This window comes from Haliotis rufescens, unplaced genomic scaffold, assembly GCF_023055435.1.
Source record: "Haliotis rufescens isolate VD_foot unplaced genomic scaffold, xgHalRufe1.0.p SCAF_6, whole genome shotgun sequence".
NCBI classification, from domain to species: domain Eukaryota; kingdom Metazoa; phylum Mollusca; class Gastropoda; order Lepetellida; family Haliotidae; genus Haliotis; species Haliotis rufescens.
Window position 1 is genome coordinate 957,825 of NW_025964334.1, and position 20,544 is coordinate 978,368.

The 20,544-nt window shown below is 48.2% G+C and overlaps 1 protein-coding gene across 16 annotated transcripts in view; it reads right to left on the reverse strand.

Moving 5' to 3' along the window:
• LOC124116842 (armadillo repeat protein deleted in velo-cardio-facial syndrome homolog) overlaps positions 1-20,544 on the reverse strand; it is a 121,628-nt gene that overhangs the window by 11,904 nt on the left and 89,180 nt on the right. For 14 of the 16 annotated variants that reach the window (XM_048385676.1, XM_048385679.1, XM_048385678.1 and 11 more), the window contains 13 exons: positions 20,146-20,297; positions 16,762-17,609; positions 14,627-14,893; positions 13,473-13,608; positions 11,507-11,627; positions 9,913-10,029; positions 8,758-8,909; positions 8,282-8,514; positions 7,711-7,804; positions 2,791-2,950; positions 2,090-2,240; positions 1,361-1,499; positions 787-880 (listed from right to left, as the gene is read on the reverse strand). In XM_048385676.1, the coding sequence (XP_048241633.1) occupies positions 787-880; positions 1,361-1,499; positions 2,090-2,240; positions 2,791-2,950; positions 7,711-7,804; positions 8,282-8,514; positions 8,758-8,909; positions 9,913-10,029; positions 11,507-11,627; positions 13,473-13,608; positions 14,627-14,893; positions 16,762-17,609; positions 20,146-20,297 (2,664 nt within the window). The remainder of the gene's footprint in view (positions 1-786; positions 881-1,360; positions 1,500-2,089; positions 2,241-2,790; positions 2,951-7,710; positions 7,805-8,281; positions 8,515-8,757; positions 8,910-9,912; positions 10,030-11,506; positions 11,628-13,472; positions 13,609-14,626; positions 14,894-16,761; positions 17,610-20,145; positions 20,298-20,544) is intronic. The other 2 variants (XM_048385675.1, XM_048385681.1) reach the window with 2 other exon arrangements.

Here is a 20,544-nt window from a genome sequence, read left to right on the forward strand (position 1 = left end):
CTCTGGTTGAATTCCCCTGGGGCAGGGGGACTGCTAACACTATAGGGCTCTTACAACAGGGGTCCTGGTTGAATCCCCCTGGGGCAGGGGCACTGCTAACACTATAGGGCTCTTACAACAGGGGTCCTGGTTGAATTCCCCTGGGGCAGGGGCACTGCTAACACTATAGGGCTCTTACATCAGGGGCTCTGGTTAAATCCCACTGGGGTAGGGGCACTGCTAACACTATAGGTCTCTTACAACAGGGGTCCTGGTTGAATTCCCCTGGGGCAGGGGCACTGCTAACACTGTAGGGCTCTTACAACAGGGGCTCTGGTTGAATTCCCTTGGGGCAGGGGCACTGCTAACACTATAGGGCTCTTACAACAGGGGTCCTGGTTATCCCCCTGGGGCAGGGGCACTGCTAACACTATAGGGCTCTTACAACAGGGGTCCTGGTTGAATCCCACTGGGGGACTGCTAACACTATAGGGCTCTTACATCAGGGGCTCTGGTTAAATCCCACTGGGGTAGGGGCACTGCTAACACTATAGGGCTCTTACAACAGGGGTCCTGGTTGAATTCCCCTGGGGCAGGGGCACTGCTAACACTATAGGGCTCTTACAACAGGGGTCCTGGTTGAATTCCCCTGGGGTAGGAGCACTGCTAACACTATAGGGCTCTTACAACAGGGGTCCTGGTTGAATCCCCCTGGGGCAGGGGCACTGCTAACACTATAGGGCTCTTACAACAGGGGTCCTGGTTGAATCACACTGGGGGACTGCTAACACTGAGTATAGTGCCTACCGTGTGTGCGTATTTGACAGTTCGGGCAAGGTACTGGTTTTCTGACTTGGTGATGTTCAGAAGGCGTGGAATGCCGTTTTCAGTCATCAACGACCTGGAAACAACAGGCAGACATTAGCAGACAGCAACACAGCGGGCATCAAACAGCAAGCATCAAACAGCAAGCATCAAACAGCGAACATCAAACAGCAAGCATCAAACAGCAAGCATTAGTGGGTTATAAGTGTGTTCGTTTAAAACATTACTGTATCCACCATTCTCTTATGTTTTGCATGTAAGCTATCTGTGTACACTACATACAGTCACCAGGGAGTGACTTGTTGTAGTAGCACAGGAAGTGACCTCATGCATCTTTCACTTTGTTCCATATATCGGCAACAATGGCCACAGTTGGTGCCATAGAAGAAACTCATCATCATTTTCTTCTACATGTAAACGCCTTGATCAAGTCTAAGCCCATTGTATTGCTACAGCTCCTAATGTGAGCCAGTTCATCGCATGTGGGAATGGTAAGTGTATAAGGTGTATAAGGTGTATAAGGTGTGTATAAGGTGTATAAGCTAATAAAACTTACAGTGCAAAATCTTGATTATTTTTTATGACCTCATACAGCGTTGCTATGACAGCACATAATGTGTCGTCCGGCGCCACCGGACCCGGCATCTGCCGATGTGCGGGAAGTTTCCTCACCAGCTGTTGCATGGCATATTTACCTGGGGACAAAACAGGGCATATTTACCTGGTGTGAAGACAGGGCATATTTACCTGGGGACAAAACAGGGAGTATTTACCTGGAGACAAAACAGGGCATATTTACCTGGGGACAAAACTGGGAGTATTTACCTGGTGTGAAGACAGGGCATATCTATCTGGGAACAAAACAGGGAGTATTTACCTGGGGACAAAACAGGGCATATCTACCTGGGGACAAAACACGGCATATTTACCTGGGGACAAAACAGGGTGTATTTACCTGGGGACAAAACAGGGCATATTTACCTGGTGTGAAGACAGGGCATATTTATCTGGGGACAAAACAGGGCATATTTACCTGGGGACAAAACAGGGCATATTTACCTGGTGTGAAGACAGGGCATATTTATCTGGGGACAAAACAGGGCATATTTACCTGGGGACAAAACAGGGAGTATTTACCTGGGGACAAAACAGGGCATATTTACCTGGTGTGAAGACAGGGCATATTTATCTGGGGACAAAACAGGGCATATTTACCTGGGGACAAAACAGGGCATATTTACCTACATGTTGATCATCTTGCTATTTCTTAGTTTCATTGTCTTACCAACAAGTTCTTTATTGCGTTCGTCGATGGCCAGATTTCGCAGGGCTGTCGCGGCTGCACATACCACACGGTCGTTCTCAAAGGTCAGCAAGTCCACGAGATTCGGGAGACCCTTCTCCTTCCGTACGAGGGCTCGGATGTCCACAGCCGGCTGAAAGTACAAGTAATGTGTGAGTGGGCCGGTATTAGAAACATGCAGTCAGATTCTGTATGGCGACTCACATGAGGGTCGTTTGCAGTCAGGTTCTGTATGGCGACTCACGTGAGGGACGTTTGCAGTCAGATTCTGTATGGCGACTCACGTGAGGGTCGTTTGCAGTCAGATTCTGTATGGCGACTCACGTGAGGGTAGTTTGCAGTCAGATTCTGTATGGCGACTCACATGAGGGTCGTTTGCAGTCAGATTCTGTATGGAGACTCACATGAAGGTCGTTTGCAGTCAGATTCTGTATGGCGACTCACATGAGGGTCGTTTGCACTCAGATTCTGTATGGCGACTCACGTGAGGGTCGTTTGCAGTCAGATTCTGTATGGCGACTCACGTGAGGGTCATTTGCAGTCAGATTCTGTATGGCAACTCACATGAGGGTCATTTGCAGTCAGATTCTGTATGGCGACTCACGTGAGGGTTGTTTGCAGTCAGATTCTGTATGGCAACTCATGTGACAGTCGATGCAGTCAGATTCTGTAAGGAAACCTACCTGCCAGTCGCAAGCAGTCAGATTCTGTATGGCACCAGCAGCTGCCTCCAGTGTGACAGGGTTGGATGCATTCTTGAGCAGCAGTGAGTCGAGGTGGACGACGTCCGCTCCCCACAGCCCCTTGTACTCGATGGCAGTCTGAGGGAATGTGGGCTGGGTCCTGCACGGGAAACAACACAAACGTCAGGAGAAATGGGGATCAACATGTGAGTCATGGCACACACTCTGTCCACTACGCCGCTCCACTCCACTGCTTCACTACACTACACTACACTACACTACACAACACTACACCACAGCCCCTTGTACTCGATGGCAGTCTGAGGGAATGTGGGCTGGGTCCTGCACGGGAAACAACACAAACGTCAGGAGAAATGGGGATCAACATGTGAGTCATGGCACACACTCTGTCCACTACGCCGCTCCACTCCACTGCTTCACTACACTACACTACACTACACTACACAACACTACACCACAGCCCCTTGTACTCGATGGCAGTCTGAGGGAATGTGGGCTGGGTCCTGCACGGGAAACAACACAAACGTCAGGAGAAATGGGGATCAACATGTGAGTCATGGCACACACTCTGTCCACTACGCCGCTCCACTCCACTGCTTCACTACACTACACTACACTACACTACACAACACTACACCACAGCCCCTTGTACTCGATGGCAGTCTGAGGGAATGTGGGCTGGGTCCTGCACGGGAAACAACACAAACGTCAGGAGAAATGGGGATCAACATGTGAGTCATGGCACACACTCTGTCCACCCCACCACTCCACTCCACTCCACTCCACTCCACTACACTACACCACGCCACTCCACTACACCACTCCACTACACCACTCCACTCCACCACACCACTACACCACTCCACTCCACTACACCACTCCACTACACCGCTCCACTACACCGCTCCACTACACTCCACCACACCACACCACTACACCACTACACCGCTCCACTCCACTACACCGCTCCACTACACTACTCCACTACACTACTCCACTCCACCACACCACTCCACTACACCACTCCTCTCCACTACACCACTCCTCTCCACTACACCATTCCTCTCCACTACACCACACCACTCCACTACACCACTCCACTACACCACTCCTCTCCACTACACCGCTCCACTACGCCACTCCACTCCACTACACCACTCCACTCCACCACTCCTCTCCACTACACCACTCCACTCCACTACACCACTCCTCTCCACTACACCACTCCTCTCCACTACACCGCTCCACTACGCCACTCCACTCCACTACACCACACCACCACACCACTACACCGCTCCACTACGCCACTCCACTCCACTACACCACTCCACTACACCACTCCTCTCCACTACACCATTCCTCTCCACTACACCACTCCACTCCACTACACCACTCCACTACACCACTCCACTACTCCACTACACCACTCCTCTCCACTACACCACTCCTCTCCACTACACCGCTCCACTACGCCACTCCACTCCACTACACCACTCCACTCCACCACTCCTCTCCACTACACCACTCCACTACACCACTCCTCTCCACTACACCACTCCACTACACCTCTCCACTACACCACTCCTCTACACTACACCACTCCTCTCCACTACACCACTCCACTCCACCACACCACTACACCGCTCCACTACGCCGCTCCACTCCACTACACCACTCCACTACACCACTCCACTACACCACTCCACTCCACTACACCACACCACTACACCGCTCCACTACACCACACCACTCCACCGCTCCACTACACCACTCCACTCCACTCCACTACACCACACCACCACACCACTACACCACTACACGGCTCCACTACGCCACTCCACTCCACTACACCGCTCCACTACACCACTCCTCTCCACTACACCACTCCACTCCACTACACCACACCACTACACCACTTCACCGCTCCACTACGCCACTCCACTCCACTACACCACTCCACTACTCCACTCCACTACACCACACCACTACACCGCTCCACTACACCACACCACTCCACTACACCGCTCCACTACACCACACCACTCCACTACACCGCTCCACTACACCACTCCACTCCACTCCACTACACACCACTACACCACTTCACCGCTCCACTACGCCACTCCACTCCACTACACCACTCCACTACACCACTCTACTACACTACACCACACCACTACACCGCTCCACTACACCACACTGCTCCACTACACCGCTCCACTCCACTACACCACACCACTACACCACTACACGGCTCCACTACGCCACTCCACTCCACTACACCGCTCCACTCCACTACACCACTCCACTACACCACTCCTCTCCACTACACCACTCCACTACACCACTCCACCACTCCTCTCCACTACACCACTCCACTACACCACTCCACTACACCACTCCTCTCCACTACACCGCTCCACTACACTACACCACTACACTACACCACTCCACTACACTACACCACTCCACTACACCACTCCACCACTCCTCTCCACTACACTACACCACTCCACTACACTACACCACTCCACTACACCACTCCACTACACCACTCCTCTCCACTACACCACTCCTCTCCGCTACACCACTCCTCTCCACTACACCGCTCCACTACACCGCACCACTACACTACACCACTACACTACACCACTCCTCTCCACTACACCACTCCACTACACCACTCCACCACTCCTCTCCACTACACCACTCCACTACACCGCTCCTCTCCACTACACCACTCCTCTCCACTACACCGCTCCACTACACCGCTCCACTACACTACACCACTACACTACACCACTCCACTACACCACTCCACTACACCACTCCACCACTCCTCTCCACTACACCACTCCTCTCCACTACACCACTCCTCTCCACTACACCACTCCACTACACCACTCCTCTCCTCTCCACTACACCACTCCACTACGCCACTCCACTCCACTACTCCAATACTCCACTCCACTACACCACTACACCGCTCCACTACGCCACTCCACTACACCACTCCACTACGCCGCTCCACTACGCCACTCCACTACACCACTCCACTACACCACTCCACTACACCACACCACCACACCACTACACTACACTACACTACACCACTCCACTACACCGCTCCACTACACCGCTCCACTACACTACACCACTACACTACACCACTCCACTACACCACACCACCACACCGCTCCACTACACCGCTCCACTACACCACTCCACTCCACTACACCACACCACTACACCACTACACGGCTCCACTACGCCACTCCACTCCACTACACCGCTCCACTACACCACTCCACTCCACTACACCACTCCACTCCACTCCACCACACCACTACACCACTTCACCGCTCCACTACGCCATTGCACTCCACTACGCCACTCCACTACACCACTCCACTCCACTACACCACACCACTACACCGCTCCACTACACCACACCACTCCACTACACCGCTCCACTACACCACACCGCTCCACTACACCACTCCACTCCACTACACCACACCACTACACCACTTCACCGCTCCACTACGCCACTCCACTCCACTACACCACTCCACTACACCACTCTACTACACTACACCACACCACTACACCGCTCCACTACACCACACCACTCCACTACACCGCTCCACTTCACCGCTCCACTCCACCGCTCCACTACACCACACCACTACACCACACCGCTCCACTACACCGCTCCACTACACCGCTCCACTACACTACACCACTACACCGCTCCACTACACCGCTCCACTACACCGCTCCACTACACTACACCACTACACTACACCACTACACTACACCACTACACCGCTCCACTACACCGCTCCACTACACCGCTCCACTACACTGCTCCACTACACCGCTCCACTACACTACACCACTACACTACACCACTACACCACTACACCGCTCCACTACACCGCTCCACTACACTACACCACTACACTACACCACTACACCGCTCCACCACACCGCTCCACTACACCGCTCCACTACACCGCTCCACTACACCACACCACTACACCACACCGCTCCACCACACCGCTCCACCACACCGCTCCACTACACCGCTCCACTACACTACACCACTACACTACACCACTACACCGCTCCACTACACCGCTCCACTACACTACACCACTACACTACACCACTACACTACACCACTACACCGCTCCACTACACCGCTCCACTACACCGCTCCACTACACTACACCACTACACTCCACTACACTACACCACTACACCGCTCCACTACACCGCTCCACTACACCGCTCAACCACACCACACCACTACACCACACCGCTCCACTACACCGCTCCACTACACCACACCACTACACCACACCACTACACCACTACACTCCACCACTCCACTACACCACTACACCACTACACTACACCACTACACTACACTACACTACACCACTACACCACTACACTACACTACACCACTACATGGAGGCTGCCGGAACTACTGTGACACCAACATTATCTACATGTCTCCTGCATGAGTCACGTAAACTGTACAGATCCCTGATATTGATAAACTGAACCAGGAAATATGGACTGATCCCTGATATTGATAAACCCATCCACATAAAACATTTTGGTGGCATCAAGAATGAAACAAATATTTTAAGATCAAAATCATAAGAGCAAAGATTCAAATTCAAATGAACAAACAAATAATTAATTGTCTTTGTTTGTTGCTTAACAGCAAGCCCGATCGCGTCAGTAGGCATAGTAGCCCTTTACGGCAAGCATGGGTTGCTGAAGACCTATTCTACCCCGGATCTTCACGGGTCTGATAAATGTGAACATCCCTGACACCTGATAATGTTACTGAAGGCACTGTGGATGTGTGGGAGTACTTACTTTTGATTCGGACTGTTGGGTTCATTTCCTCCCTTCTTCTGTACACCTTTCTTGTTCTTGCCTCCGCCACCGAAGCATCCCGTACTGTCACCTGCTTCACAAGGTCAAGGTCAAGGTCAATGAGGGGCTCAGAGAGTGAGTGAGTACGGCCACACTTACATGCTACCTTAATGATTGTGTGCTTGTTGCTTAACACTGCACTCAGACATAAAATACATAGAATCTGGAAAAGACAATCCAGTGATTGATATCATGAGCATCGAACCACTCCATCGAGTTATCGGGTTACGATGACATGCAATTCATTAGGTAACCAACTTACGACAGCAAAGGTTGCCGCAGACCAATTGTAACCAAGAATCTCCATGGGGCATCAGGTTAATGAGTGAGTGTGTATGGTTTTACGCCGCTTTTAGCAATATTTCAGCAATATCATGGCGGGGAACACCAGAAATGGGCTTCACACATTGTATCCATGTAGGGAATCAAAACCGGGTCTTCGGCACGACAAGCAAATGCCTTAACTACTAGGCTACCTCACCCCCCATCAGGTATCTCAATCTGCATGTACCTTTCTCTGGCGGAGCTCGGTTCCGTGGTAACGTCCTCTTCTTGTAGAAGTCAGGATCTTCAATTTCTTGGATCCTGTATGAGAGATTCCTGAGAATACAGACAACGTTCTCCACAGGCTTATTGTCCATATCTCCTTCTGTTGCGATCTTCAGGGTGTGGATCAGCGCCTTGACGAGGCCGCGACACTCTCGGATTTTCTTCCTGGCATCAAACCCAGCTGAGCTGACGTTCCTGGACAAATCAGACATCATGTCAAGATGGACCAGACTCTCACACGTCATCACGAACATTTGTACCCTAACAAAATATCCCCCTCGACCTGCTCAACAACTTCACTTTGCATGAAGGCAATAGGCGTTTGTTAACTACTCGGCTATTCCACCCCTCTCAGAAGCAGGACAGCAATCCTGTAGTAGAGGGACCTATTCTAACACAGGCCCCCGCCCCGTGAGGCCCCAGATGTGTATGTCTTACCGAAGCACCCCCGTGGCGTTCCGGAACGTTGTGGTCCAGGGTTCGTGGTCCCGGTACGGCGTTGCCCCCGTCCGGTCCATCCCCGAGTGTGGAATTATAACTACATTCACAATTACTGCTAAACCATCATCGATTATAGGCTTCTTTAGCTCCTGAAACAAGACAACAAACAGACTGAGGTACATGAGATGAATTGTCTTAAACTGTCAGTGGATCACCCAAACTCTACTGTCTTAAACTGTCAGTGGATCACCCAAACTCCATTGTCTTAAACTGTCAGTGGATCACCCAAACTCTATTGTCTTAAACTGTCAGTGGATCACCCAAACTCTATTGTCTTAAACTGTCAGTGGATCACCCAAACTCTATTGTCTTAAACTGTCAGTGGATCACCCAAACTCTATTGTCTTAAACTGTCAGTGGATCACCCAAACTCCACTGTCTTAAACTGTCAGTGGATCACCCAAACTCCATTGTCTTAAACTGTCAGTGGATCACCCAATCTCCACTGTCTTAAACTGTCAGTGGATCACCCAAACTCCATTGTCTTAAACTGTCAGTGGATCACCCAAACTCCATTGTCTTAAACTGTCAGTGGATCACCCAAACTCTACTGTCTTAAACTGTCAGTGGATCACCCAAACTCTATTGTCTTAAACTGTCAGTGGATCACCCAAACTCTATTGTCTTAAACTGTCAGTGGATCACCCAAACTCTATTGTCCTAAACTGTCAGTGGATCACCCAAACTCTACTGTCTTAAACTGTCAGTGGATCACCCAAACTCTACTGTCTTAAACTGTCAGTGGATCACCCAAACTCTACTGTCTTAAACTGTCAGTGGATCACCCAAACTCCATTGTCTTAAACTGTCAGTGGATCACCAAAACTCCATTGTCTTAAACTGTCAGTGGATCACCCAAACTCCACTGTCTTAAACTGTCAGTGGATCACCCAAACTCCACTGTCTTAAACTGTCAGTGGATCACCCAAACTCCACTGTCTTAAACTGTCAGTGGATCACCCAAACTCTATTGTCTTAAACTGTCATTTGAGCACAACCAGCTTCATTACTGAAGATTGTAATTGTAATTCATTCAACTGATATTTTCTCAACAAGTACATTTACAGAGTGACCTTGACATGATGACCTTACCTCACATGACGAGAGGTTCCACAACACGCCCGTGACAGACTCCCGCACATCGTCTTCGTGAGACTTCCGCAGGAGTCGGATGAGTTCCGGGATGCCGCCCTCGTTACGGATTGCTTTCTGTGGGGCAGAACAAGGACATGAGGGGCAGAACAAGGACACGAGGGGCAGAACAAGGACATGAGGGGCAGAACAAGGACATGAGGGGCAGAACAAGGACATGAGGGGCAGAACAAGGACACGAGGGGCAGAACAAGGACACGAGGGGCAGAACAAGGACACGAGGGGCAGAACAAGGACACGAGGGGCAGAACAAGACATGAGGGGCAGAACAAGGACACGAGGGGCAGAACAAGGACACGAGGGGCAGAACAAGGACATGAGGGGCAGAACAAGGACATGAGGGGCAGAACAAGGAATGAGGGGCAGAACAAGGACATGAGGGGCAGAACAAGGACACGAGGGGCAGAACAAGGACATGAGGGGCAGAACAAGGACATGAGGGGCAGAACAAGGACATGGGGGCAGAACAAGGACACGAGGGGCAGAACAAGGACACGAGGGGCAGAACAAGGACATGAGGGGCAGAACAAGACATGAGGGCAGAACAAGGACACGAGGGGCAGAACAAGGACATGAGGGGCAGAACAAGGACATGAGGGCAGAACAAGGACATGAGGGGCAGAACAAGGACACGAGGGGCAGAACAAGGACATGAGGGCAGAACAAGGACATGAGGGGCAGAACAAGGACATGAGGGGCAGAACAAGGACATGAGGGCAGAACAAGGACATGAGGGCAGAACAAGGACATGAGGGCTGGACTGATACCTGGCTTAAGGCCATAATGATAAGGAAATAAGTCAGAGTCTACAAGTTTGTGTGGAATCAGATTATTAATTAGGAATTATCCTCTTAGACAAGAAGACAGGCATGTGGACAACTTCATCTAATCCGCCAGAAGTCATATACTGTCACAAGTCCGAGGTTCAATCAGATACCGACAAATAACAGTCAAACAATCTCAGTAACTCGAAGCAATATTTCAGCTGTATTTCACAATGGATACCAAGGATGTTTCCTGTCTACCTGTGAGGGGAATCAGACCTGGGTCTTCAGATTCATATGATTGAAAGCTCCATTACGTGGACACCCGTATCCATGACGTGGACACCAGGATCCATCACGAGGACACCCGTATCCATCACGTGGACACCCGGATCCATCACGTGGACACCCGGATCCATCACGTGGACACCCGGATCCATCACGTGGACACCCGGATCCATCACGTGGACAACCGGATCCATCACGTGGACACCCGGATCCATCACGTGGACAACCGGATCCATGACGTGGACACCCGGATCCATCACGTGGACACCCGGATCCATCACGTGGACACCCGGTTCCATTATGAGGACACCCGGATCCATGACGTGGACACCCGGATCCATGACGTGGACAACCGGATCCATGACGTGGACACCCGGATCAATTACGTGGACACACAGATCAAACATGTCCACACAAGGATACATTACATTGACATCAAGCTCCATTATGAGATCACCTGGATCTATTCCATGAACACCCACCTTGTTCTCATCGTTGGTCCGGCCGTAGGACAGGTTCTGCAGGGCTCCACACGCTGCCTTGTGGACCTCGGGGAAGTCATTGCTCAGCAGCTGGATCAGGGGACGGATTCCATCAAGGCCTCTGTCAACAACATCATCAACATCATCATCACTGTAAACATCAGCGTCAACATATAAATCATTGTTGTGAGTGATGTTTTATGGAGAGGTGAAGTGAGGTGAAATTGGTTTTAACGTCGCGTCCAAGTTTATTGCACTGATATAGCGACGTGCATGCACGTATGTGTGTGGCTGCTTGTACTAGTCCAGACGGATGCCGATTTATAGTGCTAGCTCACTGAGATACCATGCCGCAGTTTAACATGAATACCCAACTCAGACACAGTATATTGACTCCGAGCCGACCAGTCCTTGTTTTAGCCCCTTAATGCCGAGCGCCAGACAGGGTAACAACAAGTACCATCTTTTAACGTCTTTTGGTATGACGCGGCCAGGGATCGAACCCCGGACCTTCCGCTCTCCCGGCGGACACTCTACCACTAGACCACGGAGGCACTCTGTTTTATGGAGAACGTTTTGTGAAGCAAACACTTTCACCACCAAACCACCTAACCCCAGTGCCCTGTCAAACATGACCTGTCTTGTCATCTTCTGTCAGCAACTTGACACTCACCACTGTGGTGAACCCACAAAGTGTGACAGTCCAAGTATCATATTCAAGAACAGCCGATCCTGGTTGATAAACTGTGCCCTGACCATGTTCAAACGATAAATATTTTTGTTGATTACGCCGCACTCAACAACATTCCAGCTATTTGAAAGCAGTCTGTAAATAATCAAGTCTGGACCAGACAATCCAGTGACTGACATCATGAGCATCGATACACCAACTGGGATATGATGACATGCATCATTTCGTGGCAATTTTACGATCAAATAGAGATGTTGTTTTTGTATAGAACATTACAAAATGGCTGCCGGTTCTCACAGCCTCATCCCACAGCCTCATCCCACAGCCTCATCCCACAGCCTCATCACACAGCCTCATCCCACAGCCTCATCACACAGCCTCATCACACAGCCACTTCCCACAGCCTCATCACACAGCCTCATCCCCACTGTATATTTATAAATGGCTGCCGGTTCTCACAGCCTCATCACACAGCCTCATCCCACAGCCTCATCCCACAGCCTCATCCCTCAGCCTCATCCCACAGCCTCATCACACAGCCTCATCACACAGCCTCATCACACAGCCTCATCACACAGCCTCATCACTCAGCCTCATCCCACAGCCTCATCACACAGCCTCATCACACAGCCTCATCACACAGCCTCAGCCTCATCACACAGCCTCATCACACAGCCTCAGCCTCATCCCACAGCCTCATCCCACAGCCTCATCACACAGCCTCATCACACAGCCTCATCCCACAGCCTCATCACACAGCCTCATCACACAGCCTCATCACACAGCCTCATCCCCAATGTATATTTATAAATGGCTGCCGGTTCTCACAGCCTCATCACACAGCCTCATCACACAGCCTCATCACACAGCCTCATCCCACAGCCTCATCCCACAGCCTCATCACACAGCCTCATCCCCACTGTATATTTTCCCATTGAAATAACATGATTCACAAGCATTCTCCAATCAAAATAAATAAAATTAAACATACATAGAGAAGGGGTGTAATTTTGTGAAAACAGATGGGACATCTATGTTTCAGCAAGCCTTTCATAATTTTAACTGGCCATGGGCCAACTGAAGTGATCCTAAAATTGACGAAGGTCTTCTTGCTTACAACTCTGATATAAACCCTTGAGCATGGGAATGTAGCTGACAAACCCACCACCCATTCAAACCCATGTTTGGCAGATCCATCCATGCCTAAGGGATGTAACTCTGCATAGAGACATGCAGACCACTGTCAATCTTGATGCCGATGAAGCGACTACACACCTTGTTTTTGCTTTGATTCCATCATCCATGAAGGTGAGATGCTGGAGATAGGCGGCTGCATGGACTTTGATATCGTTGTCACGGTGACCCAAGTAGTCTATCACTTCCTGTAGGTCAGGGTTGCGCCACCGGAATGCTGGCAAAATGTCAAACTAGAGTAAGAACTTTACCAACACTGATATGACTCAGCACTAATACAAATTAAAAATGGTCTTTCACTAAAAAATATTGCATAACATGAAATTTCTAAGATTTGTTTGTTTTCTTGCTTGTTTGTTTTTTATTAACGCTGCATTCAGCAATATTCAAACAATATGACGACGATCTGTAAATAATCGAATAATGGACCAGACAATCCAGTGATTGATATCATGAGCATCGATCCACACAAAAAGGATATGATGACATGCATCAACAAAGTCAGCGAGCCTGACCACCCAATCCTGTTAGTCGCTTCTTACAACAAGCCCAGTCGCCTGTTATAATGCAAGGGTTGCTGAAGACCTATTCTACCCCGCTAGTAACTTCTAAAAAAACTTACATATAAACAGACCTTAAAATGTAATTAAGGGACCGGTCATTTATTTCATTGGGAGGGGGTATCAAGGTTTTTTTATGCACTAATGTACGGAATATAACAACCCTTTCCTAGTGTCTGTCACTTATTTTCATGACCCTACCTGAAAAGCAAAAATGCAAAAGCACTTTTTAAAATGTCCATTTTTTTCATGGCCTTCCCCAAATGTGTGTATGTTTGTAGACTGTGAGATGTTTTGTGACCCTTCCCTGACTCCCTCTGACCCACCCACCCCTGTAATAAATGACTGGTCCCACACCTCACAACAACAATCTTCTTTCTCTTAAAAATGATAAAATTAATCAATCCAATCACAGGCACCAAGTACTGAGCGCTAAACACCATTATTGGAACTGAACAAACTAAACAACAGTCAAACAAACCATGCCACAACCACTGCACAAATCTCATGCCACAAGTAAAATAAGAACTAGAATAAGAAAGCCGAGTTCAGGTTCTTTGATCAGTCCTACAAGGAGGTCACTGCATGGAAAACTTCATCACATGAGTCGTAAAGATTTGCTTGTGACATCGTGGGCTTTGTACTTGTCGAGAAAGTATCCTGTATTTCACTTACATCCAGACCGATTATCTGTCGGAGTTCTCCGCCCTTCAGAGTTATAATCATTCACAGGTGGCGCTGAAGCAACAGGAGCCTCAGTTCTGTGGACATCTTCTTCTGGATAATAGGGCTGGGGTGTTTTGTCGGGATAGTCGTGGCTGTCGCTGTAGTCGTAGTGTGGAGGAGCACTGGAGTCGTACGGTGGCTGCCCGCCGTCACGGTCATCGTAAGACTCATCTCGGAAGGGGGGCCCACGATCCTCGTATGGAGAGGGTCCCGGTCCTAGAATTATTTAGGCCTAGCTAGTCAAGTATTTGGATCACAACTGTCAATACATGTAGCCAGCCGTGTTAAAGACCTGGATGTTGTGGGGGTTGGATCACAACTGTCAATACATGTAGCCAGCCATGTTAAAGACCTGGATGTTGTGGGGTTGGATCACAACTGTCAATACATGTAGCCAGCCGTGTTTAAGACCTGGATGTTGTGGGGGTTGGATCACAACTGTCAATACATGCAGCCAGCCGTGTTTAAGACCTGGATGTTGTGGGGGTTGGATCACAACTGTCAATACATGTAGCCAGCCGTGTTAAAGACCTGGATGTTGTGGGGGTTGGATCACAACTGTCAATACATGTAGCCAGCCATGTTAAAGACCTGGATGTTGTGGGGGTTGGATCACAACTGTCAATACATGTAGCCAGCCGTGTTAAAGACCTGGATGTTGTGGGGGTTGGATCACAACTGTCAATACATGCAGCCAGCCGTGTTTAAGACCTGGATGTTGTGGGGTTGGATCACAACTGTCAATACATGCAGCCAGCCGTGTTTAAGACCTGGATGTTGTGGGGGTTGGATCACAACTGTCAATACATGTAGCCAGCCGTGTTAAAGACCTGGATGTTGTGGGGGTTGGATCGCAACTGTCAATACATGCAGCCAGCCGTGTTTAAGACCTGGATGTTGTGGGGGTTGGATCACAACTGTCAATACATGTGTTAAAGACCTGGATGTTGTGGGGGTTGGATCACAACTGTCAATACATGCAGCCAGCCGTGTTGAAGACCTGGATGTTGTGGGGGAAGTTATCATGTACTAACAAAATTCTGATTTCCATGTCGAAAGTTTAGCTTCTTCAAAAGAACAAGTAAGCCATATTCACTGTAATGATTCTGGAGGGGGGAACAAGAATGTGTGTCATCGCTCACTGTACCCATGTTGGGAATAGAACCCCAACTTCCCTAGTGAGCATTATGGGCTGGGCAGGATTGGTGGACTTGGTTCTCTATGTTGGTGGACAGGTAGGGCTACTTACTAAAGAGTTTCCATGGAAACGATGGGAACACATTTTAGGATATAAAGTCAGAGCAAAAATGAGAAACAAAGGAAGGTAGTAAGGCAAAAGTAAAATAAGTATTGAGAAAACAAAACTTTCTATCTACATATCTTGCAAACTCAGCATTGTTAATGACGTAACATGCTGGTTCATGCACATCATCCAGCGTCATGCTTCAAACAGTTTTTCTAAATGACAACACTGACTCGGACAACTGTCAACAATGCAATATGCATGTCTCGCTCTCACCCAGATTGATGAAACTCCAATGCCACATGTTTTTAAGGGGCTGAATCCCATGAACTCTGGGCTGAATCCCATGAGCATGTTTGTTTTGTTTGTTTGTTTGTTTGTTGTTTAACGCCACACTCAGCAATATTCCAGCTATATGAAGGCGGTCTGTAAATAATCAAGTCTGGACCAGACAATCAAGTGATTGACATCATGAGCATTAATCCACGCAATTGGGATACGATGACAAGCATCAACCAAGTTAGCGATCCTGCCACCACATCCTGTTAGCTGCCTCTTACAACAAGCATATTCACCATTTACGGCAAGCATGGGTTGCTGAAGATCTATTCTACCCCGTATCTCCACAGGTCCAAAGACTATATCCTCAATTCTGTGTTTACCACTTCAAGTCTGAATCGTGTCTGGGGCTCAACATGAAGATGCAGCTGCCCCGATGATGCAGTGTCTAACACCTTGGCAAAATCCACAAGCATGGATATGGAGTGTCTAATAGACAAAGCTCAACACAAAGTATACTGAATACAAACGCATGCAACCAGCCGCTACTGCAGGGCCTCACCTTGTGACGGAGACGGTCCGCGGTTGTACGGATCCTCCTCGCCGGGCCGGAGCCCGGGATAACTTCCATTCCGAGTCTCCTGGAAGGGATCATCGGCAAACGGGTCTTTCCTCAAGGGAGGCAACCCTTGCATACGTCGGATCAAATCAGGATCGTCACCGGGTCTATCAGCATAGGGGTCATCTGGATGACCTTGGTAACTATTCCGGTATCGGGGGTCATCCACATCCCCTTGAGGTCCTATCGAACCCCCATAGGGGTTTTCATGCCGATCTCCATACGGATCCTCGGGATTGTTCTGGTAGTTCTCCCTAAACCGAGGGTCATTGGGGTCAGTATTTGGGTCATCTGGATGACCTTGATAGCTGCCTCCATATTGAGGCTCATTTCCTGTTTCGGGAAGATGTCCATAATCTTCTCCCGGTCGAGACCCGTAGGAGTCGTATGGAGGATCCTGGTAACTGTTCCGGTATCCCGGTACCTCGGTGGGCCCTCTGAATGAGTCGTCGGGGTGACCTCCATAATGAGGATCAGCGTCTCGAGAGGCATCGTGTTCATCATAGCGCGGAGGTCCTCGGTAACCATCATCATCATAAGGCTGATCTCGGTACTGGGGATCTCCGTATGATCTGTTGATTTCGTCTGGATGACCTCCATTGTAGGGGTCACCGTGAGGCAAGGCCTGGTGCTGGGAATCGTCTAACGGAATCTCCCTGTAAGGGTCTGATGGAAGGGGTGGTTCGGGGTATCGGTCATCGTAATCCCCGTAGGTCGGTTGTCCGCCTCGGTAAGGGGCGCCCAACTCCGATGGCGTGTTGTAACTACCTCTACTGCCTGGGTACTGATCTCTGAAACACGATGGATGAGGTCAACACACAGGGTCAGCATAAGGTCAAGACATGAGGTCAGCATGAGGTCATACACATGAGGTCAACATACTCCTCAATACAAATCAAGTACTATATGAAAAACAACAATATACTGACATCTTGTTTAAATGCAAATGATAAAACATTCTTATCCATAATATCTTTACAAAAATCTGTAGTAATCTCTCAAAGATGTTGATAATCACTAATTATTACTTTTTAAAAACTGTTATTTAGCTTACTCTTTCAAGAATATTTGGATGATTAAGGTGAGGTGAATAATTATCATAACATTTAACACAACTTCAATACCCTGTCATCTGGTGTACCTGTAGTGAATAAATTATCAGAAACAATATTTATATTTTCATTTCACATTTGATTAGCAACATATCCATAAGCAATGTTATTATAAAAAATATCGGGTATGCAAAATATTTTTATTACATGGGATTTTTTCACAAACAAATTAAAAATTATTCCTCTCTCACATTTTCTAAGATTCTTCAACACATAGTCTAATCTTCTTCAATTCCAAACTTCGGCCAAAGTGCCTTGTCCTAAAATCCCATATAATAACGAGAAGGTACCACAACACTGCTTGAGGAAGCTCTATAAAACACTGCTTGAGGAAGCTCTATTAAACACTGCTTGAGAAAGCTCTATAAAACACTGCTCTATTAATAACAGCTCAAATTAAGGAATCTAGGACAGCAATAATGATCTAGTAAAAGCTATATATATAGACAGCGATGTGGTGAGTCAGTGTCCCATGTTAGAGTGAGTGAGATGGGTTGAGTACTGCTTGTGTCATGGCATGTAACCTTAATGTTAGAGTGAGTGAGATGGGTTGAGTACTGCTTGTGTCATGGCATGTCACCTTTATGTTAGAGTGAGTGAGATGGGTCGAGTACTGCTTGTGTCATGGCATGTCACCTTTATGTTAGAGTGAGTGAGATGGGTCGAGTACTGCTTGTGTCATGGCATGTCAGCTTAATGTTAGAGTGAGTGAGATGGGTTGAGTACTGCTTGTGTCATGGCATGTCACCTTTATGTTAGAGTGAGTGAGATGGGTTGAGTATGTCAGCTTAATGTTAGAGTGAGTGAGATGGGTTGTGTTAGTACGACACGTGTGTTGTGTTAGTACGGAATGTGTGTTGTGTTAGTACGGAATGTGTGTTCTGTTAGTACGACACGTGTGTTGTGTTAGTACGGAACGTGTGTTGTGTTAGTACGGAACGTGTGTTGTGTTAGTACGGACTGTGTGTTCTGTTAGTACGGAATGTGTGTTGTGTTAGTACGGAATGTGTGTTGTGTTAGTACGGAATGTGTGTTGTGTTAGTAAGAAATGTGTGTTGTGTTAGTACGGAATGTGTGTTGTGTTAGTACGGAATGTGTGTTGTGTTAGTACGGACTGTGTGTTGTGTTAGTACGGAATGTGTGTTGTGTTAGTACGGACTGTGTGTTGTGTTGGTACGGAATGTGTGTTCTGTTAGTATGGAATGTGTGTTGTGTTAGTACGGAATGTGTGTTGTGTTAGTACGGAATGTGTGTTCTGTTAGTACGGAATGTGTGTTGTGTTAGTACGGAATGTGTGTTGCGTTAGTACGGAATGTGTGTTGTGTTAGTACGGAATGTGTGTTGTGTTAGTATATAATGATGCCCCTTCATATGTGTCGATGAGCAGGATAACTAGAGAGCAAGAAGAGAGAAAGACCTCACCAGCAGAAGCTGAGGTTACAGTCATGGTCTGTCAGGTCACGTGACCACGTCACATGACCCACATCACATGACCCATGTCACATGGTTGGCCATGTACCTGCTAAACCAGTTGCTTCAATAACCTACTGATCCAATAGGTTCAATTATTGAAAGAAATTGGAAATTTACAACAAATGTATTGTCACTTTTTGATAAATGGTTTTGTCCGGTTTTAGAAACCTTTAATTATACATAAATATTCAGAAAATATTATCGTTTAATCAATTCCAGGAATTCACTGTTGATAAGTGTAAATCATACATCACACAATGAAAACACATCATCAGGCATCACATAAATCTTGGTGCCAGCTCGAAACAAATCGAATGAGATTTGAATCTGAATGATGACATTTCATTTCTCAATAAACAGAACAACTTCATTTGATTTGTTGCCATTTTGACAATACTACAAATTGAATATGCATCTTCAAAGTGTTTCAGTATATATTTTAGTACATTAAAAAATATTGGAACCAGTTTGAAATCACAATGCATATTGACATGCATTTTCTTGTTTACAAATTACGGTTTCATTGACAGTTCAAACATATCAACAGTGAAGATTAGTATGAAGCAAGCAGATTATATACCTTTGCACATAGCCATCGTAAGTATCAATATTTGGTGAGTCGTTGCTATATCGTGATACACTGCCCCGCGGCGAACTGCCGTAGTGAGCAGGTGCGGAGGGGAAGTGTTCAGGAAGATGACTGGACGAAAACCTAGGGTCAAGGCCTTGCGGGGATGCTGACCTCGGGAGCGGTGAGCCGCGGATCCCGTCTCCGTGGCGGCTGATGGACTGGTACGTGGCATAGTTGCCGTTCTGCTGTTCCTGGGGCAGGGAGCTGAGTGATCCGCGGGGACCCAACTCCTCACTGGCGATGATACGGGACACAGTCGGCACCTGCACACAGAGCGAGAGAGTATTGTTTTACAATGCGTCTGGCAATATTCTAACTATATCATGGTGAGGTACACCAGAAATGGGATTCACACATTGTACCCATGTGGGGAATCGAACCAGGGTCTTCAGCATGATGAGCGAATGCTTTAACCACTAGGCTACCCGACCGCCCTTCATGGCAGTCGGAGAATATCACCTGACTTTATTTCGATGTCAAACATATCAACCCAAGTTGATAAAGCAGAAA